Raw genomic sequence first — 23,049 nt, 5'->3', positions numbered from 1 at the left:
CTGATGAAGATTCGTGAGACCGTCTCACAAGAGACCTACTCATTTCTATAACTACACGGCATGCTTTTGGATTCACACAATTTTTTTGCAAAGTTGTACATTCACTGTGAAAAAAATTGTCAATATATATTCACTCTCTTATGGATTAATAACCATTTTGGCCACTCTTATTTGTCGCTTTTCTCGAATCGTCAAAAACAACAAATTTTTTTTATTATAAAAAAAGACACTTTTACACTATGAGAGACCACATATTACTTCGTGTAATAGTATCTCACATAAGCCGAAATCCAGATATTTTATTGAGGTACAACAAAAGTTGACAACACTATTACTTATAAAGTCTGCTTACCTTTGTAAATTTCACGAATTTTTAGAATCAATTTCTTCTCTCTTTCGTAGACGTCTTTCCCGCTACAGTAAATTAGAGTACAAATCCATGGGACAAATCAACAGATTTGAAATCTCAAATCCATCAGGTAGCCAAACAATTCAAGACAAGCAGGCTTAATGAATTTGAACAATTCAATTGAAAGCTCATTTGACTGCCCCTTCGTTTCATGTTCACCATGGGTAATGATAACGGAGAAAGCGTTGGGAAATAGGCGTTTAATTTCATGGAAATAGAGGCGTGGTTGGTTGTTACCATTTCGGGATTCCATATCTAAAATATCGGGTGGAGAATATGGTTCAACCAGACTACCGATCGAATTCAAGTTCTGCCAAATATAATATTCGTAATAAAAACGAGGTTTGTTTAAAAATATTTATATATCATAACTCTTCACCTTCTTTTTTTTATATTCGAAAAAAATGAAATAAAACTCTTAAAAATGGGATTAGAACTTGCTACTTCATAAGTCCGACGGAAGAACCAAACCAAGTATACTACCTTCTAAGAGGAACAACAAGAGTCCAAGAATGATAATTCATAAAAAGATGTGAGATATTGTTCAGTAATCGTAATCTTCATCTTCATCTTCACTCGAGCGTTCTTCATCTTGGACCAGTTTCTCAGGGTCGTTCCAATCCTTTATCTGATTTCTAAAATTTTCGGGAGCCGATGAGAGATTATGGCGGCCCTTTTCTCTATCCTTTATAAAACAAACAGAAATTAAAAGAGATCAAACCAATGAAAGATTAACCAAAATCTTTATGTATATCTCTGTGTTTGTACCTCTTCATAGTTCTTGTCATTCTTCTTATGCGTAAGAGACGAAACACGTCTTGCTGCCTCATTAAATAACTGGAAGCCCTGAAGATCTCCATTTTTAATACTTGCTTCGAGCTGCCAACAAAAAATAATAATAAATGATGATATAAAGTGTGGAATAAAATGGCTTCAAGAAATTGGTTTTCAGAAAATTGATGAGTGAGATTTAAAAGTTATAGACCTGAATGTGAGCGATGCAAAGAAGAATGCTAGCAATTGGCAGCCAGCTCTCCTCTGGAGATATTGACAAATTTGGCCTGTGGCACAAGAAGATCAAAATATGTGCTTCAATGATAATGATAACATTCAAATACTGGCACAATAATGCTATATGAATTATACACATTCCAAATATTTATAAGTCAAGCCAAGCCCACCAATGCAGCAACTTATAAACAAGTCATATGAATGCCACAAATGCCTTATAAACAAGACAAGCCAACTAATGCAGCAATAAACAAGTGTTCTATAACAAATATAGAACAAGGGCAATTGAGGCTCGTCATCAGTGTCGATCCAGTGTAACGTATTTACTGAATCCAGACGACTTCACCATCTCTGCATTTCAAGAACATCAAACCGATTGAGAGATTTTATGCATCAAATAATTGTAGGTGACTAGGTGTGTAAGCTCGTTCAAGTACAATAACATTCCTCCCATAAATATGCAAGTCTCGTTCTCACTTCTTACCAGTTATTATCTCCCAAAACCATTTCACACCAAAAAGCACACAAGATTCACTCAAGAAAGCAACGAGTGAAAGGATCAAACCTCAAATAAGGAGCGAAATAGACAAGAGCATAGACTGCATAGCGTCGATTTCCGGTATCCAACCAAGCAAACACCCAACTCTACGTGAGCATAAGAACAAGCATATAAAAATGAATACATAGAAAAAATAAATCAATCATTACAATTATCGAATCACAAATAAGCTCAAAATAATTTATACCATCCAATTGAAATAAGGGATGAAGCTAATGATTCCCATCACGGCGAACCTCGCGTCAGCCGAGTCAATAAGTGATTCTGCTTCCACATCTTCCGGTGATGGAGCCACAGGAAAAACCAGAGAGTTAAGTATACACGCGCCGATTGCCACGGTCACCGGCGCGTCGGCCGAGAACTCCGCTCTACACTTCCCACCCCTTAATCTCCTCTAATCAAAACAAAGAAAAAATTAACTTCAGAAATAAAGAACGTATTTTTCCGTTAGAATACTAATTATATGTGTTCCTTCGTACCTGTCTGAGTATTTTGAATCGATTATATCTGGTATGACAAGGTTTGAGGGAGGGTATAAAATAGGGTTTTAGCGAAATGGAAGATGCCGGAGATGCGGTGGAAGTGAGAGGGATCATTGGTCAGCGGCGGTGGCATCCAACGTGGGGCGGAGGTGATGATCGGAGAGGATAGTTGCTAATTAGAATCTCTAATTTCAACTGAATCGATTAGTAATAAGAATATCCTCGAGGATTGGAATCACCTCGGCAAGGTATTGAAAACTGTGCCAAAGACTAATTTTGGTCGGCCAACACAATTTATTTTTATCCATAAATTTTCCAACTTAACATAATAGTTTTTAAAGTATGTTCGTGTCATAATTTCCTATTCTCATGTTATATTATAATAGTGATACTTGAACATTCTCTATCGACCAAGTACCCAAACAGAGAACAAATGTTCTTGCTTCGTATATCATGTCCTTGGAGCTGATCTATCAATTGGAAATGGACTCAGAAGTCCCACACTGATGCAGAAGTCTAAGGCTACTCCAACGAATGAAAAAATCAGAAGGCTCTCAGAAATGTATACTGCACCATCAAAAGCGTGCGACTTTTGATACGGGTTGATTTCAAATTCCCCTCAAATTTGAATCTTATGATTTATGAATGAGCAATTGTAACTACTTCACATATATCCAATATTGGGTGAGTGAGGAATTTTGGGATCCGGATCAAGATCTCATCACTTTCTCATTTTATAGAGGGTTTATTCCCTTCAGTGACGAGAAACCGTGATCTGTAGTTTCTCTGCTTTCCATTTGTGTACTTTCATCATGGCTCATGCCATGGCATAACAATTTTAGCAAGTGTATTACCTTTGACAAAGCCAAAGGCAGCAACTGTCCCTGATTTTTTATGAAAATTGTCCAAGTCTCTTCTGACAGCATAGCGGAAAATTGATCCAAAGAGTGCACAACTGACAAAGGTGATTGCCAGTGGAAGAATCAGCGGTGGACTGCTTCCAGCTCCAGCCCAAGTTAACGAAATGGGAAGTTGTGCAAGAACGCCGATCAAAGCAGTGATTGATGCAGCTTTGATAGATTCCAGTCTGTCCTTATCTTTGTCTGTGACTTCACTCTGTTTCGGTCGAGTCGACCTTGTCTTGTTCTGCCAACAAACGCTCTGCTTCTTCCGCCATCAATCTTGCTTCCAATATTTCTTTCTGGCATTCTGCAATCTTCAATTTTTATATCAGTCAGCAAGCAGGATTGTTAAGCCACAAACAATTACTAGTATATATTTTAACTGATCAGCGGAGTTTTGGTGGGTATGGTTGGCTCAGCTGGAATTATTCAAATTACCCATTTTCAAACAAAGAACCGTTTTTGACTCGTGTTTGGTTGAGGTTAGAACATCTTTTACACCACCTGATGCTTCATTATAACAACTAATATTTTACCAAACCATGTTTCCGTGACCAGAACTGTCAAACAACCATGGTTCGCTCGTCATGATATAGGTTTTATCATACATGAACTGGCAGAAGAAGCTTGTATTGTTCCTCGCTTGGAGGCCAGACACATGAAATCGAGTACTAGTACCATTTTCATTGCTCTCCCCGACAAGCCCGGTAAAAGAGTGCATGCAAAGTGAGCCGTGTTTTCTTTCTATATCATCCTATAGGAGCAATCATCTTAGTTGACCGAACTTCTAGTAAAACAGTGTTTTGCTATAATAATTTTCTTCTCACTCAAATTACATGATTATGCGTACGACTTCTCTACATCCACCTCAAACTGTTAATCTTACAAGGTTTCTTTCGCCTTAGTCAAAAACCAATTCAACCAGAGGATCAGCCACGGAACTCACGTGAATTCAATTTGAATCCTCATACTACCACATTACAGATCAAAAGAAGAGAGAACGATCATACCACAAATAGTGTGATTTTTATAGAACTGCAACTTCAACGCTTTCCAAAATACTTTATTACCCAAACTTAGCGAAACATTTGCATCTTTTTGTTTCAGTTTAATCTAATTAAACGGAAATTGACTTTCCTGCTAAATCAACAATCAGAACATACGCAGACTTGGACAAGCATGCAAGTAGGTCACCAGTCAAAAAAATTCCAATCTTTTTTGTGAGTTTCCAGAAAAAGTTTAATTTTTTCTCCCCGAAAACAAGTAAACAACAGCATTGTACTTCTATACCTCAGAAGCTCTTGATTCGAGCTGCTTGAGATAAATCTTCATAATTCTTGCCTCGATTCCTTGCTTCTCAATCTCAGCAAGCAATCTCTTCGACCTTTCAACCCTCTGCGAAGCTTGTTCGAGTACTTGTAACAAAACCCGGTTCTCTTCCTTGCTCAGCAGTTGCTCCACTCTATCATCCACTGTATCGGACAGCAAATCCTTCAAACTCTCCCTATTTTCACTTTATGGGCCGCCGTTTCTGCTGCATTTCATAGTCAGGGTTGTTCTCGAAATCGAAAAAAGCGCTTGATTGGAGAATTTAATGCTTGAGGGGGTGAGGACAAATTTATCTTGGAGCAGAGCCGCCCTCCTGAACGTTGGTGGAGGGATTGTGATTATGGCGGTTTTCATGAGGTGATGTGTGTTGGAAAATCGATTAAAACAAAGGAAAAATAATGTTTCTCAAAAACTAATTTGGTCATATGATTAAAACAACAGTGTATTTGGAATCGTGGAATTCAAGAAACTTTGATAGGATTTGGTATTAAAAATATCATTTTTAATGTTTTGAAATATAGAATTTCAAAATGAGATTGATATTTGATGAAATTTGATTTAATTAGGTGACATTTTTGTAAAATAGGAAGGATTTCATGAGATTTAAAAGAACTTGAGTCATAAAAAGTAATAAAAAAAAAATTTATTAATAAATTTTTATAACTTGCTCATAATTTTTAAATGTTCTTCTCAAATTTTGTAAAATACCATTTATCCAAAAATACATATTATAAATTCAAAAACATTTATATCATATATATATTTTTGAGAAAATTATTTGAAAATCAATTTTAAATATTTTATATTAAAAAAATATATAAATAATACATTTCGAACAAGAAAATGTTCACACGTCAATCATTTTAATTTTAATTTAATTTATTAAAAAAACAATTTTTTTCATCTTGAAACTCATAATCTCACTAATTGCTTCACTACAATTTACACAAATAATGCGTAAAATTCAAAATAGTCCAGACTTTTTATCAATACTTTCTTCAACAATGTATTTTTTTTATCCCTTTCTCATGTTTTTTTGTGGTACTTACTTATTCTATATTAAATGGTATTATTCGCTCAAAATAAATATAATAATCTCTCAGAAAACAGAAATCAATTCCATCTCATGTTTTTGCAAAAATGTATAGTTTACTTCTTGAATCAAATTATATACCATAAGATCAGAAGGAATAAAATTTGTTTTTTTTTCTTGACATTTTATTTACAGGGGGGATAAAAGATATAAAAGAAGTCGTCCTTACACAATTAAAACAATACATAGAGTCGAAGTCTGTTTGTTTATTTCGACCATAATAAGTCATCGAAAAGGGATGGATAAATAAACAGGAGAATTTTTTTAATGATTTAGAGAAGTTTTACATTCAATAAAATTGGGACGACAAACGCCGATAATAAACCTCATTTGATTAGCTATCATCAATAAATATACAAGTCTCCTGGAACAACAAGCTCTCTGGTTTCTAAAGCGCAAGGCCTCCGACAAAGTATTTCCACATGAATTACCCAGTTATTACACCTGCCAAAACATCACTCTTACCCCGTGCAAAAATTGTGTAAACTAGTCGAATAGCATCAATCCAACCCTCCAAAGCTTCCCAAGAATCACTAACCTGCCGAACAAAATTGAAAAGATATTTTAGACACAGAAAAAGCTTTGTAAAAATCGAAAGTGAAGCAACACATGCTCTCCAAAACCATTATTAAAAAGAAAGATATACCAAGAAAACTGGTTCATCAATTGTTTCAATGCGGAGGCCTGCACCAGGTGGCAAGGTTAAATCCGCACAAGCTGAAACACAGATTATATCCGTGACATTCACCTTTATTGCATGTTTGCTAACTAGTGAATCTGCTGGTTTTGATAAAAGGCTTGGTGAGGATTGCCTTTGCTCCAGTTTGATAATCTGAAAGTTGCAAATTATGATTACAATCAAAGCAAAAATAATAATAAATTTGTTAAAACCTCGAAAGATCATAGTTAAAGGCTAGCATTCTAGTGTGTCACAAATAAATAATATAAAATAAAAAGTAAAATTACAACTTAGAAGGCAACCAATTCAAGTTATTGATTTATTAGAACACCTAGTGCTCGGGGAGGGGAGAAAGCCTGTAACAGTGAGCTGCAAAAAGTTTCCTTCCCGCAGAAAACAGAATCACAAGTAACAGTTAACTCGATTTGTAGCAGCATGCACAGCATAAAGATGAAGAGATGTGAGGCTGACAGTAACTTCTGTGGCAACATCACCCACTTTTAAAGTTGGGCCTCTTTTTATTACTGGATGGGCTAAAGATATTAAATTTCATCAAGCTAATTGATAAAATTAGAAGACGATTGAGGGGTATTATTGAAATTGGCGAAGGAAAAAGGGGTTAATTATGAGTTGAAAATAGAATGCTATGAAATACTTGGATTACTTATATTCAATCATAGATTAAGTCTTAACAGTTATCAAGAATCGAATGCTTGAGAAGAAAACTACATTGACATCCATCTACCTGTTGGAGACCTTCATGATTTAGTACAAACTGAGAACGTTTCCAATCACCATGAGGTGCAACCGGAATACCCACTGGTGGTGCAGTCAGATATCCAACCTTGAGATACGGTAGAGGCAGCTGAAAAACAAAATTCCAGAGTTTCAGATTCTCTATCCACATATAGCACAAAGCGTGTGACTAATGAAGGTAAATGGTAATAAATGTTGAGAAGCCAGAATACTAACCATAGAGCGTACAAGCTTCAATGCACTAGTGTAAACCTGTTTGACATCACAGATATTTTAAAACTCGCAAAAACTCAACAAGGTAGGGATAATGCCCAAAAAAAATTTCAACAGTTGAAAAAGAATTTGCTAAGACTTTAGCTTTTAGCGATTATGAGTGGAAAACATGTGGATGATTGTACCCACCACATAAAAATTTGGATGTCCATTGGGTTTTGAAAATTTTCACTGGGCTGAATGGCACGGATATAGGAAAGAAACCCCTTTATAATCTCAGTGAAGGTCCATTTTTTTTATAAGAAGAAAGTAAAATAATATATTTTCAACAAGATGGAAAACTGAGCAGATAGAAAGAATGGACAAAAGGAAAAATAAATTCATAAAAGAGATGGCTTGGTAAGGATAGAGTCCTGTGAAAGAATACTAGAGAAGAATATGCAGAGTTCAAGGTTGTGTTGCACAGGATTTTAATGCAGCTGGAAAATTTTGTTGAACAACAAAATTAGTATTACAGTAAAAACTCTGGGATATAATGCAGGGGCATCATTCGAGCACATAACAATAGCGAAAACTGACAGAGATGTGAAAAGGTAAAAATAATGCTTAAACCAGACGTGGTTCGAAAATAAATGCATACTGAGTAATTAGATTTCAGTGAATGTGCAGCTGCAATGTAGATAGCAGACTGGCTATATAACTCGTCAGGAGTGACCGCCTTTGTACTAATGTGACCTCCAGTTCTTGAAATGTCCTCTGCTAATCCATACTGCAAATTTGTCCCACATAACAGCATACGTCATATAGTCAGTCCACAAATCACATTATGATCAGAGGATACAACTATAATATGAAGATATTGCCAGTGTGCTGTAAGGTCACGAAGGAATAGGCAAGTGGTTAACTAACCAGGACAGTTCCCAAATTATAAATTGCCCGATGGAAATCAAACTGCAACTGAATCGCAGCACGAAACTGCTATGCACAGATGAAAGGCATTAGGTTATCAGAAAAAAGGGAATCAAATGCAAAATTAATGTTTAATAACACCATTCAGGCACTCCACCAGAGCCAAGTGAAGTTCATACCTTACTGATAGCAGTTTTCACTATGGTCTGTTTTTCACGAGCAGGAACAATGGCACTCAGTTCCTGAAACATGGGTTTGACATATAAATGAAAGGAAAAGAATTTCAGGCACAAACAAGTATTAAAATGCAAAATAGCTATCCAGTTATTATATCACAACAGCAATATACAACATCAAAAAATAAAAGAGGTTCTCAAAAGGTATATATAGTTCTTAAGTACCTGCAAAGCAAGTCCCCAATTGTTAAGCGCCTGAATTTTTATCAGAAGATTAGATAAAGTTAGAAAAATAGTAGTTAAAAAAACAGCAGAGATACACTTAAGATAAAAAGTTAAATAATAATGTGGAGATCTTGAACCCAAAAAAGTGATTCAAGGTTAACTCTTAATTTGATTAAGAAACTCAAAAATTACCTGGGGACTGTTCCAATTGAGTCGAACTGCCTTTTCATAATTTTTTGTAGCCTGAAAATTTAATTACAAAAGAAAATTTTGTAACTATTTATTACTTGTATGGGTAGCACAAATGTTTTGGTCTGCTAGTCAGGCGTTCCCTATTGTCAGAAAAAATCGGATAGTAGATTCACCAGCATCATTCGCATAATAGATTCACCAGCACATGATGCCTACTCAAGTCAAAGTTCATGAGAGGAACATGCTAATAAATTTATGTACACAACATTATAGACTCATATAGCATTATATAAAAAAAAATTATAAAGGATTCAACCTGTTTCCAAAGTTCTTCAGCTTCCTTTGTACGGCCACGCATTTTTGCCCGATCAGAGATTGCTATAGCCCAGTTATAGTAAGCCTAATATCACGTGTCAAGCTTTAAAAATCTTTTAATTAAAAAAGGACACCTCATATTAAAAAAAATCTACAAAAGAAATAGGAATAAACAATGTATAACAGCTTAAACAGACAAGTGATAGTAAATATAATACATGACATCAAGAAAGCTACATGTGATAGCGATGTTGGGTATGAACATATATAGAACTTCCCATCTGAGTCATGTTTCAACAAAAAGATTCAAGTGCTTAAAAGCTCACACCAACCATTAAATTCGCGCTATCTTAGCCAAGTCCTGGCATGAAGATGAAAATTCTAGTAGAAAACATTTGCACTGCACTCACGTATTCTTGTCAACAATCACATATATTATTGTAAAACGAGGCTCACCGTAATTCTTGAGCACTAAATGACACCGCAAGATTCTTCTTTCTATTTTAACAATCAACAATGCCTAAATGGAAGCATGCAAAGAGTAACAGAAAACACTACATCTGTTGACACATACATCATTTAACGTAGGGCAGAGGCTGGTAGCCTCCTCGTACTTCTTACACGCCTCTTCAAGTAAAGCATCCTTAGATGGAGAACTGGATTCTGGACTTACATTATCAGCACTTTCCTACATGCACAACAGTTCAAAGTATTCAAACACTAACATCTATAAGAGGATGGGACTTCAAGTATTGACTGAATGGTTCAAGGAAAATTATCCAATAATTTAAATCGAGTAACTATCCATGTGATTACTATTAATAGATTTTCAATTTGACTTAATATAATTAAATGTATCTGTTTGAATTAATTTTCCTGCAGCCAAAACAAATGAAAATAGGAGAAAAACAAGCGCTTGACCATATTAGATAAGTCTAATTTAGACATTCAGACCTGAAGAACCAGTGCCCAATTGTATAAAGCATCATAATCCTCTGGATTTCTCTCCAGCGCACTAGCATATCTGAAAATAAATTTCCAATGGTGTAAGCAAAATATGCAGCCTGTCACTGAAAGGGCTCCAAAGGAAAACAATGCTCCAATGATGTATAGCGAGGATAATCTCATGATTGTGAATATTTATGATACATTTCAAGCAATTAATTACTCATCTTTAAAAGAAAAAAAAAACAAGTGCAATTAATATATGAGCATAAACCCAAAATAAATTAACATAACTGTGTATTTCACAAGGAGGTCAAAAATTAAAATCAAACAGTAAGAAGGGAGTTCTTTGCAGCTACTAAAACTGTTGTGATATAAGATCTGGTGCGATTACAAAAAGAATACAGTGGAACCACCCCACCCACCCATACACACTAGTACAGATTTCAGTAACGCAATCCATATCAGCAAGGAAATAGAGTAAACTCTTAAGGCAGTATAAGTGATTTGATCTATAACTCATTAAGAAAGGAAGAAAATGAAATAATGTGTGAACTGAAATTCGTCCGAATAATGTGGTCCAAAAAAATTGCAACTACCTTCTGGCAGCAAATGTAAGAACCTTTTGACGAGATCTACCTTCTTCATCAAGACCAGTGACACTACTAATCAGCTCCATAGCAGCAGTATTCTGTTCAGTTTGCTGTTCTGAAATTGGTTCACTGAAACAACAAAAGAAGCCACAAATAATAGTCAGAGCTTATTCGCTCAGTAAATTAAAAGAATAACGGACCTTCCCTGTTATATGTACTATGAAGAGAAGGAATCAAACAGAGGGAAATGGGGAATGGTCACTTTATACCACCATTTTCGCAAACAAGAAAATCTATATCAGCTTCACATACAAAAATATCTGAGCGAAATAAGATTAATGATGCAAAAAATTAGGAGACAAATCAAATGTGAAAATAAGGACGGGAAAAGGTTGCTTGTAGCATAGGAAAAACATTACAGTTGCATCACAGATAGCATTTCTTAGTGTGTGTAAACGTAATAACATCTAATGCCATGTAGCAAACACACAGACCAGAAGGAAATAAAAGTTTAGTTAACATTGGGGTGCATGAAAACAACACAAACTGTGCTCTTTACGGAGAATCACTCGTCATAAACTAATCTAAATTAATGAAAAGATATTAGATAAAAGGAGACACAAAAGAAAATGAGAGCAATGCAGAGAAAAATGTGGTTCAGGTAACAAAAACATTAGCTTTCTGCAGCCTTAATCTAATCAGAAACAACTTGGAAACTCGAAATAGAAAAACTGGTTAGACTTTAAAAAAAACAAATATGAACCATATATTGATGGCCTTGAAATATCACCACCATTTCTAAGACAAATCAATTTTTCTTCGAGAACCATGCACCAAAACAGTTTTGATTGTGTTGAATTAGAAAGCGCAACTTAACCCCTATTGCTTCTCAAGCATCCAGACAGTACCCTCGCAAATAACTAGCATCATACTGATGTATACACTTTAAGTGAGTTTGCCTTTTCCCGTAAACATATGTATGATATAATGATTAGATTGTACTTATTAGCCTGTAAGTCGCCAAATCTTCAAGATTCAATTTTTTTTACATAACTATGGTTCTTGAAGATCTAAAACTGAAGACATTATTTCTGTATCAGCTTTTTTCCCAAAATTCCAAGAATTAACACTTAGGCCATGAACTTCTAAATCCTAAAACACCGTAAAGCCACAAGTCCACGGGCTTTTGATTAAATAAATTCAGTCAAACTCAGAAAATGATCTCCTGAATTGGTCGAACAATAATGAACCATTATTTCGTTTCCTGAAACGAACAGACCTATGAGGAGTATCCACCTCTCTTGCGTCGTCGTTGTCGGGATCTCCATTTTTCAATTCATTCAACAATTCTCGCATGGTAAAGGTCCTATTCCCCTCTTCCTTTGCCAGCTTCGCTTCGTTCCCCGTAGCTTCGTTAGATTGAACGGCACGCGAGTCCACATCGCTTAACTCTGACGAAATTTCTTCTTCTGGCGATGCTTCCGTGTTGACTGGTCGATCATTGGCGAGATTGGGGTCTGGCTCAGAGGCTGGCGGTGCGTCAGTAGCTTCGGGATCGGAGGCTGGAGGTGGGGCAATGGCTTCGTCACTGGAGGCTGCCGGTGCTTCAGTAGCTTGGGGATCGGAAGACGGTGGTTCGGGAGTAACTACAGTATCGGAGGATAGCGGTGCAACAGAAGCTTCGGGTTCGGGATCGAGTCTTCTATTTTGTAATTCCGATGGATAAGCGTTTGAAGACATGGGGATTTGGCCCGTTCTACTTCGAAGCAGCTAAATTCAATCTCGCAGGCTTCTTTTCTTTTGTCTCATCGGGTTCATATCTGTGGAGACTTTTTTATTGTAATTTTTGGAAATATTTTCTGGTTTTTTTTTTTTTTTTTTTGGCCCTTCTGCAAAAGTTATTTTATATAATTTAACATTTTCCGTTAAACACTATATATTATATTGTATAAAATAAAATTATAATATGAAAATTACTTACCATTATCACATTAAAACACTCTGAATTGACTGGTAGGTGAGATGAGAAAATTGAGGATGCATCAAAAAAGAGTAATTCGGAGAGGATATGAAATCCGCCAAGATTATGCATATTAAAACTCAATATAGATACTGGCCGTGGATGATAATAGACATCATTTTAGCATTGGTGGCGCACTCCGAAACAAACAAGATCGACTGTTATTATCTTTGAGAAGCAAATCAACATCTCATTTCAGTGGTTTATGGTGAACTTCTGGCTATTCGAGAAGGTATTATTCTAATTCATGACAAAGACTTTATTGATGTTCAAGTTGCAACCGACTCTTATTGGCAGTTCAAGCAGTCACTACCACTCGGGATGATATTGGTTATACGAGCCTTTGTGCAACAGATATTAGAGAGCGTATGAGTGAATATGAGAAATCTGAGCTTATTCATGTTCGTCGTACGGCAAATAACGTAGCTCATAGCATTGCACGTTTTGCTTTTGATTTCCCTTCACCATTTGTTTGGTTGAATGATGATTTTTCTCCTTGGTTGCTCAAGCTTGTAATGGATGATTTGAATCGATAAAATTACAAGTTTTATCAAAATAATAATAATAATAATAATCAATTTGGAGGAAGTGATTACATCGAATAGTTTCTTATTTATTTCAAATTTTTTTGCCATATTATATCCATTAACGGTCCAATTCAAGATTCAAATGGTCTTAGACTTAGTGGATAGGATTCAACGAATTGATAAGCAAAATATATTATGAAAGTAGATAAACCTTTTTATTATAAAAATGGAATAAAATAAATATATGAGTTAAAAAATAATAATACAATAGCCCTTCGTTCTCCTATGTAATATGAGCTTAGGTTCCGACCATTCTTGACTGAGCCTTTCATATAGTAATTACCTATTGGTTCAAAATCTCGAAATTGTCCTGCTCACATTTTAATCCTAATAATATGCATACAATATATTCTTAAACTTGACCTTAAAAAAGGGAAAACTCATTTTTCCTAAAATTTTGTCATGTTTTGTACAATACAATTTATACGTTAGTATTAGTATTTTTATTGATTTATGCCTTTATTTAATGTAATAGAGTGTGCTCGAATATTCATATTTTATAATTATAAAAAAATAATCTTAATAAATCTCATATCACAATTAATTTATTTTTTAGAATATTATATTTAATAATAAATTTAAGAAGAAAATATACACAATATATAATAATCATATGATTATTTTGTTTGTGTGCACAGTGACTAATATTCATATGATTATCAAATACATAATATCCAAATAACTTGACATTTGTAAAATTTCAAATCTAATATCAAAATCATTTGTTTTATAAACAAATCGATTCCCAACACCAAAAATTGGGATTGTTATTGCATGCGTGAAATCAAATATAAATAACTGTATGGTCTTTATATTTTCTAAAGTTTTGAATTTGATTCGATTCTCATTTAAATCTCCGTAATATTGACTGTGATTTAGTTTTAATTTAAATCAAACCTTAATTGAAATAATTTTTTTTAGACGATGTCAATATTAATTTTATTAGTCAAAATTTTAATTTAAATACAAAGACGAACTACTCTGTTTTCCTTTCTTTCTTTTTTTCTTTTTGTTTTTATGAATATAAACTCCTTGTGACGTTCTTCTCGTCTCCCATAAATAGATTCCCATTCTTCCATAATTTCCTCACCATCCAACTTTCATTAGTGATTATTCATTCAGATTTGAAAACCATCCTCCACTCCTCCCAATTGCGAAACACAACAGCAAAAATGGCTGCCGAGGCGACTGGCGACCGTAGCATAGACAGCTTTTCTAACAAGAAAAGAGGGGCTTCCGATGATCAATTGGACCAGCTTGCCCCGACCAAGAAACATCAATGGAGCAAGGTGTTTCCGATGCATGCGGTGGACCCCGTGGAGGCGCTGGCCAATGCCCGCCACGAATTCGGCGAGCACGGCGGCGTTAACATGTCCATCGAGGCATCAGCCACCTTCACCGTCATGGAACCAGAAACCATGCCCAGAATGTTCTCCGGAGAATTGGGGCCCGATCGGGATTTCTTCATCTACAGCCGCCACTTCAACCCCACGGTGCTTAATCTCAGCCGCCTCATGGCTGCCCTCGAAGGAACGGAGGCCGCGTACTGCACCTCATCCGGCATGTCCGCCATCTCCTCCGTCCTCCTCCAGCTCTGCAGCTCCGGTGGGCACATGGTTGCCTCCCGCACTCTCTATGGAGGGACCCACGCTCTCCTCACCCACTTTTTCCCCCGCGCGTGCAACATAACCACGACCTTCGTGGACGTCAGGGATCTGGAGATGGTGAAGAGAGAAATAGTGGAAGGCATAACAAAAGTTCTGTATTTCGAATCGATGTCGAACCCCACACTGACGGTGGCTAACGTGCCGGAGCTATGCAGGATAGCGCACGACAAGGGGGTAACGGTGGTTGTGGACAACACGTTCGCACCAATGGTAATGTCTCCGGCGAGGTTGGGGGCGGACGTGGTGGTGCACAGCATCTCCAAATATATTAGCGGTGGCGCCGACATCATCGCAGGTTTGTTCTTGATTTGTTCTTTCGCGCAGGTCCTAAAGAGTAGATTGGTCTCATTCAAACTAGAGATTATGTTACATAAATTTTTTGCAAGTCCGAAATTAAAATTATAGAACCCAAATGACTCGCTCGTGACCTCTGTTTTACTAAGATCAATCTTTTATTAATTATATTTTATAAATAGAATTGTAAGATTTACTATAATCTTATCATATATTATATCGCAATTAAGTACGATTAGGAAGTCATTTTCGTATTTGATGGAATTTTTATCGTATTTTTAAATTTTAAATTAAATAATTACTATTATTCTTTATTTAAATTACTCATTATGATGTCTAACCATATTATCCATAATAAATGTAGTCATGATTACAGTCAATGTGGGATTATGGTTTTGTGTTTGCTGGCCTCTTGGAAAATAAATCCATCAAATTTTACTAGCCGATATATCAAAATTATTTTCTAATTACGTTATTTAAAATTAATGTTTTAAACTTAAAGATAATAAGCACGCATGAAAAGTTTGATCATGACAACTCTTAATGGCTAAATATAATGATGTTATGTACATTCTTGTTGCCTCTTTTTGAATAATAATAATATTTAATCTTATGTCATGTCGTTATTATCTTCATTTTCCTCACCACTCAAGGGTCTCATCTCTACAGGTGATATATTGTACCGTACCAAATTTATATAACGTATATCGTACTGATAAATACGGTACAAGAAAATTTTATATCGATATGATATACCGAAAATTTCAATACATATAAATAGCATACCGATTATATCGAAATTATACGGTATACCGAGATTTCGGCATGGTATCGGTATATACCGTTTTATACCCAAAACTTTAAATTTTATAAATTTATTATTTTAAAATATTATATATTTTAAAATTTTATATTTTTTTTCAGTATTTTGGTATTCTGATATATACTGAAATTTTCAAATTTCATATCGTTACTGTACTGAAAAATTCGGTATCATTATCGTACCATATTGAAATCTTCGGTATACTGAAAATTCAGTATTTTTCGGTACGATAATCTTGATATGCTAAAAATTCAGTATTTTTTCACTCCTACTCTTATCGTGTGGGTCTATGTTATACAGAGAGCAGTTCTTTCGATTTTTGTTTTATACAAGATGATTGAGGATCCTTTCACTTGAAATCAAAATTGTGGGATTCATCGATATTTTTTAGTTTTACGTCCAAAAACACCAAGAGTTAGGGTAGACTCACCTCTCATATCCTATGTTTTGATCACGATCGGCACATGTATATCTTTTTACCCAATAAGCCTGCCCAAGGTCATTGTAACAGTCGATTATTTTAGCCACTTGAATTCATGTGATTTCCACATTAAAGTTCGAGGGGATCACATGTTGATGCAGCAGCTTTCTTTTGGTGTCACATGTCCCCTGGCGCTCTTCTTCCAGATCTTGGTTCCCGTACATTGAATTATTACGGTAAAACGATTCATGTATAATATTCCCTTTTCAGAGGAGTGGGTTCAAAACGCTGGCAAGAATATTGTAAAAAATCACAGGATGAGCTACTGTTGTTGGTTATGTGTGGTTAATGATTTCTCAAAAAGTGGTGGCTATGTCAGATAATTAGGAATATATAATTATACCATTTACTGGTATTTTTGCTATCTTGATGTTGGATTCTGACTGTTTTCAGAATCCAAACGGTTTTGGGTTGGTGAGTTTATTTGGATATCAAGAAATTAGCTCTATATAATATGAAACCTGCAAATTTTGAAATTATATGCCCCTACCCTGGCTCAGGTTCTGTGTGCGGTCCAGCCAACCTAGTGAATTCTATGATGGATGTACATCAAGGGGCTCTCATGTTATTGGGGCCGACCATGAACCCAAAAATGGCGTTCGAACTTTCCGAGAGGCTCCCCCACTTGGCCCTTCGAATGAAGGAGCATTGCCGTCGGGCATTGGTCTATGCTACCAGGATGAAGAAGCTCGGTCTCAAAGTTATCTATCCAGGTCTCGAAGATCACATTGATCACACCCTGCTAAAGACCATGTCGAATAAAGATTATGGTTTCGGTGGCATTTTGTGTTTGGACATGGGAACCGAGGAAAAGGCCAACAGGTTGATGGGTCTTCTTCAAAACTGCACTCAGTTCGGGCTGATGGCCGTCAGCTTGGGCTACTATGAAACCCTTATGTCGTGTTCTGGGAGTAGCACGAGCAGCGAAATGAATGAAGATGAGAAAGAATTGGCTGGCATTTCTCCAGGGTTGGTGAGAATGTCGATAGGCTATTGTGGCTCATTGGAGCAGAAATGGAGCCAATTCGAGAATGCCCTTGGTCGAATGCAGGACCCCAGTTTACTTGAGAAGAAGTAACTTATTTTATCGCAAACTATTAGTAATTAGACTATGCAGTTAACTTTGTATGTTTGCTATGTGAATGTGTGAGGTATTTGTTACTTAAAATTACTTTGGATGCTCTGAATTCTGATGTCCATTTTAAGCACCCACCATCTATATATATGTGCTATTTATTGTGGTAGAGCTCACAATTAAAATGAAAATGACAATTATCAGTGATTAACATATTTAATAATTGATATGATTTTAACATTAACCGTCAATTATTAGGAGAAAAACATTATTCTCGATCTGGAGAATTCTATTTAAATTTTTATATGCTAAAAAATAAAAACATGCATTCAGACAAAACAATATATATATATATATATATATATATATATATATATATATATACTAAGCGTGGGGACTTTAGAATAACTACATTTGAGGACACCAAAATATTTAATTCCTTAATTACCCTTCTTACTATACTTAAAACTTTTTCAAGTCACTCCATATTTTAAATAAAAAAAATCAAAATAAAACTTCCTTTTTAAATCAAACTACTTTTCTAAATTGAAAATAATTTCGTGTTAATTATTTAATATTATTTGATCAAATTAAAAATAATAATAGCACATGCATTGCATGTGCATATTTTACTAGTGTATATATATATATATATATATATATATATATATATATATATATATATATATATATATATATATATATATATATATATATATAACCAGGGTTTGTATGTTCGTGGATTGGGCCGATGACAACTTTTTATATTGGGTGCATAAGTGATTACTACCACAAATACAGGAACAGCCAGTGGCCCATCTCCAATCTTGCGAACATGGACTCCTCCTCACAGACCACAGCATCAGCGGCAGCTGAAGCCGGCGGCGTTTCGCCCGGCGGTAACGGCGCTATGATCCATCAGTTAGATGACTTATCTCCTATGCAATCTTCCGCTGCCACCGGAGTCTCCGCTGCAGGAATTCATGCGGACGATCCGAAACAAAATTTAAATCAGGTCATTAATTCGATCCAGAAAACCCTAGGCATCCTACACCAGCTCTACCTCACCGTTTCATCTTTCAACGTTGCTGCTCAGCTCCCTCTCCTGCAGCGCATGTAATTTTACATACAATGTTTTTACTCTCTTAATTTTTTATATCTATCACATTGTTTGATGCTAGGGGACATTGAAAAGATCTCATCAATTTGTATTCATTCGATAACTCCATGGATCCGAGTGCACTGTTCAGTTATTTGATGTAACAATCTGTCTAGTTTGATTTACGAGCCATTTTGCTTTGATTTCTGTTCTATTCCTGGCTTAAGGAATACTTTGGTGTCGGAGCTGGATAACATGACCAAATTAGCTGAAAACTGTAACATTCAGATTCCCATGGACGTTATAAAGTAAGGTTTTTGTTCTTGATCTATTGACCCATGGTTTTGTTAATATCAATATGTTATCGTGTTTGATTGAATTGGGCGCAGTTTGATTGATGATGGGAAAAATCCAGATGAATTCACTCGGAATGTATTGAATGGCTGCATTGCCAAGAATCAGATTGCTAAAGGGAAAACAGATGCCTTTAAGGTTGCTATTTTCCTTGAAAACTTTCATAGATAGACAATAAGAATGCTTCTGTTTTGCCTATGGCCGTTTACCATTTTCACATCTCAATGTGCCCTGAGATAAATGAAGCCGATGACATAGTGTTGTGAAGTTGTGATTAGTCAGAAGAAAGCTTGCAAATGAAGGGTATTTAAATGGCAGAATAATACTATATTTGATTTGAGCCTTTACTAATATCTTAGAAACGCGAATACAATGATACATTTAACCCTTTCTTGATTTTAACACGCATTTTAATTCTTCCGCACCACTACGCATTAGTGTAGATATTCTAATTTCTGCACATTTCAATCTCAAGCGTGTATTTTTTGTTGTTGCTCCGTATATGATGCAGGGACTGCGAAGACATCTACTTGAGGAACTAGACCTGACATTTCCTGATGAAGTTGAAGCTTATAGGGAGATACGTGCATCATCTGCAGCTGTGAGCTAGATTTAATTCCGGTTCATCTGTTTTCTTTTTAATGATTGATTAGTTGAATTATTATATGTTGTTTTACCTTTTCACCATGTTTTTTTTAATTATTTTTTGGTGGGAACATTATTCTGCTTATATGGCATTTTATGAGGGACACTCTCACCTTACTGTTTGATTGCATGGACAATTTTAGAAAATCAATGAACCTGTTGAAACTTATGCAGGAGTCCAAGCGCTTAGCGCAATTACAGAGCGTTCTACCAAACGGAGATGTAAAAGTTAAGGCTGAGAATTGAGAAACGCAGTGTTCTGAATCAGATAGTTTCGACAGTTATTGCTGTAAATTCACGGTCTGTTCTCCTAGATCTTGTGTATGTAATGTGGCCAGTATATTATAGTATTCATAGAGAATTCTAGCTGTAATTACAAAGTGATGCTGCTTTGTTTTTGAGTTATTGTAACTTTTTAAGAATATAATATCTGCTTCCTTCCGAGTTATTACCATCAGAATCTTCTTGTAATGTTATGCACGCAATAAAAATGTGATTGATGAAAACAGGTTTTGATGTGCTAGCTATCTCAGGAGCGAGTCCGCGACACCGGAAATAGATCTCCCACATGCTTCACATTTTTTTGTTTTCAAGTGAGATCTTCGATCAATCATCTTATACAACACAAAAACCGGGAGACTACTCTTTGTGCAGTATAGACTCACCCCATCTCATGGTATTACATATCTTTTAACTCTACCCTTTTATTCTGCAAAAGATAGTAAAAGAATTTTTTTGTTATTTTTAGCTTATCAAATTCTAATTCCAGAACTACTTATTCAATAATCTGTAATAATTTAAAATTATGATGATTTAATATTTCTCGAAAAATAACTTCCTAGGATCCCACGACATGTGGGACAGATACTAGTGGAACTGATTAATCTAGAAAATAGCAAGGAAAATGGTGATCAACAAATCAAGTGGTGAATATTTTAAAAATCTTCCTAGAGTACGAACAATTTACATAATGTAATATTCTCAAGAACATTTGTCTCAATGATTCATACGGTTGGAGGATTCATTTCTCATCACCCATGAATATTTATCGGACGGCTTTATTTTATATTAAATAAACAATTATTTAATACTAGATGGAATTGTTTCATTTTCTTGTAGTGTCAATAGTTACAACCTTTTAGAAGATACTCATACTTCTAAAGCTTGAAGAAAGTAGGCTCAAATTAGTGGACAACTAAAACCAAAGATGAAAGCTAATTAATTAATTAAGTTTCGTTTATTTCTGGGTACATTTTTAGTCAAATATGTAGTCAATTTTCTATGATCGACTCATTCATCATGTATCAATTATGAACATCTTAAATAATCGACTGCTTTTGAGAGTAATGAAAATCAGATCACTCCTGATTTCATATTCTTTAAAATCAGTACTTGTTATCAACACAACAACTGCGAGATTATATTCAAGTCGAATTTGTTTAAAAATCTCGTTCTCTTGGCATCTCATCTAAAATATACAAATCTCACAGTCATCGTAATTCCTCTGACGAAATGAATCTCGTTCTCTTGGAATCTAAAATATACAAATCTCACAGTCATCGTAATTCCTCTAACGAAATGAATTCTTAGCATGCAAGTTGTTTAGTATTTTGATTGATTACAAACACGACGAGATCTGTAAAATAACACGGCAGATATATCATTTCTTCGCTTTTATGAGACTATATAATATATATTTGTCCTTTTATTATTATTGTTAATAAAATAATTAAAATAAATAATTTTTTTTCTCCCTTAGACAAACAGCCTTCTTGTTTCGATCTCAATTCTCTATTTATCAACATCCATATATCTTATCATTATTCGTGCACATACTTCATTTCTTTCTTCTATCAATGAGACCTCCAAAAACCCTAATTTTTTGCCATGTATGGAGGAGTGGGAGGCTTAAGTTTTGAGGGGAATGTTGTCTGGTTCGAGGACATCAACAAGAAGTAGCACGTTCAAACGTAATCAGAAGAGAAAGGATCAGAACTTGTTCGTTCTTGAACTGTATATATATATATATATATATATATATATATATATATATATATATATATATGCTGTACTTGTTTGTGACCTCGGACCAAATATATATATATATTTTTATCTAAAATTTTCTGATATTTTTTCCCGATTCATATTATGGGTTTCTCCCAAGGATAGTAGAATTTTGTTAGATTTTTGAAGATCTTCTTCGTTTGAGCCAATTTCGATACTGCGTGTTGAATCTATAAGGTTGTTGGCATGCAAGAGCAGATTGGAGTAATGATTAAAGACTTTGAGACCAGTGGAAAATAGATTACCTACCTATATGGAACTTTTTCCATCATTGCCTGATGATAATTTTTTGAATATATATATTTTGTCAGTTGACTATATCCGGTTTTTGTGAGGATGCTTCATCATTATCTGCTATCTGCTCTGAATCTTTCTGATCCTCCCCTTCCATGATATTGACCTTTATTTTTATTTTTTTCCTTTTTCTTTTGCAGCTTCTTTGTTGAAACTTTTTCCCCCGTGTACTTGAAAAGTTATTTCATGCTTAAATTAAAAAGATGGAAACTTGGCTCTGCTTTTTGATTGATAAAAGAAACAGAAGGGCTGGACTGAGTTTCAATTCTTCTAAATTTAAAATCTAGCTAGATCTGTAAGCAGGGGGATGGATAGAATTAGCTTACTGTCGGTCACCTTCTCCATTTTTTATATTTTAATTTACCTAGTACTTCATCGATCTTTCAAAATTAAGTGATTTTGAAGAACTTTAGCTTTGATTGGAAGAAGCTTGTGGATCCAAGCCCATCAAGTGATCTTGGCTTCGGTTGTCATCTTTTCAGATTGGCCCTCAAGGTATATATATATATATATATATATATATATATATATATATATATATATGTTATGGGAGAGACTGAAAATTTACTCAATTATTGCCAAATGAAAAACATGCGTTGAACTTTGATGAAATGAATTTACCTGTAATAATTCATAAGTATATCGGTTTCTTTTTTCTTTGTATTGTGCATCTTTGGACATAAATCTGGTTTACATGTCTGTGCTCTGTATTGCTTGAAAATAATGATCTCTGGACATGTTTGTGCTTTTGTTTTGATTTTAGTTAAGTCAAACATGCATCTCAAAATCCGAAGAAATTATATCTCTGTACAGGTGAATCAGTTCGCTGGCCACATCAATTAATCCAGATCACTTTAT

General features: G+C 35.0%; 4 protein-coding genes, 1 long non-coding RNA gene and 1 pseudogene across 8 annotated transcripts; 3 read left to right on the top strand and 3 right to left on the bottom strand.

Annotated features, from left to right (window-relative positions):
* Window positions 1-814: 814 nt before the first annotated feature.
* Window positions 815-2,724, bottom strand: LOC140832160 (uncharacterized). Of its 2 annotated transcripts, none has more exons than XM_073196015.1 (6): window positions 2,459-2,724; window positions 2,167-2,373; window positions 1,986-2,065; window positions 1,395-1,470; window positions 1,178-1,288; window positions 815-1,094 (listed from the first exon to the last, which is right to left on the bottom strand). In XM_073196015.1, exons 1-6 carry the CDS (start codon window positions 2,573-2,575, stop codon window positions 954-956), a joined length of 732 nt encoding a protein of 243 aa, XP_073052116.1. In that variant the 5' UTR covers window positions 2,576-2,724; the 3' UTR covers window positions 815-953. The 2 variants fall into 2 exon arrangements, with proteins under 2 accessions (XP_073052116.1, XP_073052117.1); XM_073196016.1 differs by having other exon boundaries at window positions 815-1,089.
* A 172-nt stretch (window positions 2,725-2,896) lies between these two features.
* LOC140831862 (uncharacterized) lies at window positions 2,897-6,115 on the bottom strand (annotated as a pseudogene).
* On the top strand, window positions 3,696-4,600 carry LOC140832161 (uncharacterized). The gene is made up of 2 exons (XR_012118040.1): window positions 3,696-3,845; window positions 3,960-4,600. It is a non-coding gene; the product is annotated as an uncharacterized lncRNA (long non-coding RNA).
* On the bottom strand, window positions 5,936-12,636 carry LOC140832159 (protein HLB1-like). Its single transcript, XM_073196014.1, has 14 exons — window positions 12,068-12,636; window positions 10,795-10,917; window positions 10,205-10,274; window positions 9,825-9,938; window positions 9,252-9,335; window positions 8,936-8,986; window positions 8,744-8,773; window positions 8,522-8,584; window positions 8,343-8,408; window positions 8,074-8,202; window positions 7,437-7,472; window positions 7,210-7,329; window positions 6,432-6,617; window positions 5,936-6,323 (listed from the first exon to the last, which is right to left on the bottom strand). The coding sequence occupies exons 1-14, from the start codon at window positions 12,526-12,528 to the stop codon at window positions 6,213-6,215; spliced, it is 1,644 nt and encodes a 547-aa protein (XP_073052115.1). The 5' UTR covers window positions 12,529-12,636; the 3' UTR covers window positions 5,936-6,212.
* Window positions 12,637-14,437: 1,801 nt separating this feature from the next.
* Window positions 14,438-17,906, top strand: LOC140832157 (methionine gamma-lyase-like). The gene is made up of 2 exons (XM_073196013.1): window positions 14,438-15,357; window positions 17,161-17,906. Exons 1-2 carry the CDS (start codon window positions 14,568-14,570, stop codon window positions 17,736-17,738), a joined length of 1,368 nt encoding a protein of 455 aa, XP_073052114.1. The 5' UTR covers window positions 14,438-14,567; the 3' UTR covers window positions 17,739-17,906.
* Window positions 17,907-18,477: 571 nt separating this feature from the next.
* On the top strand, window positions 18,478-20,339 carry LOC140832156 (mediator of RNA polymerase II transcription subunit 10b-like). Of its 3 annotated transcripts, none has more exons than XM_073196011.1 (5): window positions 18,483-18,851; window positions 19,062-19,142; window positions 19,224-19,326; window positions 19,700-19,809; window positions 20,008-20,339. In XM_073196011.1, the coding sequence occupies exons 1-4, from the start codon at window positions 18,487-18,489 to the stop codon at window positions 19,796-19,798; spliced, it is 648 nt and encodes a 215-aa protein (XP_073052112.1). In that variant the 5' UTR covers window positions 18,483-18,486; the 3' UTR covers window positions 19,799-19,809; window positions 20,008-20,339. The 3 variants fall into 3 exon arrangements, with proteins under 3 accessions (XP_073052113.1, XP_073052112.1, XP_073052111.1); XM_073196010.1 differs by having other exon boundaries at window positions 18,486-18,851; window positions 19,700-19,789; XM_073196012.1 differs by lacking the exon at window positions 19,062-19,142 and having other exon boundaries at window positions 18,478-18,851; window positions 19,700-19,789.
* The last annotated feature ends 2,710 nt before the right edge of the window (window positions 20,340-23,049 follow it).

Source organism: Primulina eburnea, chromosome 5 (genome assembly GCF_022965805.1).
Source record: "Primulina eburnea isolate SZY01 chromosome 5, ASM2296580v1, whole genome shotgun sequence".
Classification (NCBI taxonomy): Eukaryota; Viridiplantae; Streptophyta; class Magnoliopsida; order Lamiales; family Gesneriaceae; genus Primulina; species Primulina eburnea.
The sequence above is the reverse complement of the archived record's forward strand: the minus strand, read 5'-3'. Positions and strand labels throughout refer to the sequence as shown.

Bases quoted from the DNA above. Each gene is read 5' to 3' on its own strand.
- LOC140832156 (XM_073196010.1), top strand. From the start codon at position 18,487: ATGACAACTTTTTATATTGGGTGCATAAGTGATTACTACCACAAATAC. The intron at 19,143-19,223 runs GTAAGGTTTTTG...AATTGGGCGCAG, and splicing joins ATTCCCATGGACGTTATAAA to TTTGATTGATGATGGGAAAA. The intron at 19,327-19,699 runs GTTGCTATTTTC...TATATGATGCAG, and splicing joins GGAAAACAGATGCCTTTAAG to GGACTGCGAAGACATCTACT.
- LOC140832159 (XM_073196014.1), bottom strand. From the start codon at position 12,528: ATGTCTTCAAACGCTTATCCATCGGAATTACAAAATAGAAGACTCGAT. The intron at 10,918-12,067 runs GTCTGTTCGTTT...TTGTTGTTTCAG, and splicing joins GAGGTGGATACTCCTCATAG to TGAACCAATTTCAGAACAGC. The intron at 7,330-7,436 runs GTTAGTATTCTG...TTTGTTTTTCAG, and splicing joins TGAAGCTTGTACGCTCTATG to CTGCCTCTACCGTATCTCAA.
- LOC140832157 (XM_073196013.1), top strand. From the start codon at position 14,568: ATGGCTGCCGAGGCGACTGGCGACCGTAGCATAGACAGCTTTTCTAAC. The intron at 15,358-17,160 runs GTTTGTTCTTGA...ACCCTGGCTCAG, and splicing joins TGGCGCCGACATCATCGCAG to GTTCTGTGTGCGGTCCAGCC.
- LOC140832160 (XM_073196015.1), bottom strand. From the start codon at position 2,575: ATGATCCCTCTCACTTCCACCGCATCTCCGGCATCTTCCATTTCGCTA. The intron at 2,066-2,166 runs GTATAAATTATT...ATGCTCACGTAG, and splicing joins TCCCTTATTTCAATTGGATG to AGTTGGGTGTTTGCTTGGTT. The intron at 1,289-1,394 runs GTCTATAACTTT...TTTTGTTGGCAG, and splicing joins TTTGCATCGCTCACATTCAG to CTCGAAGCAAGTATTAAAAA.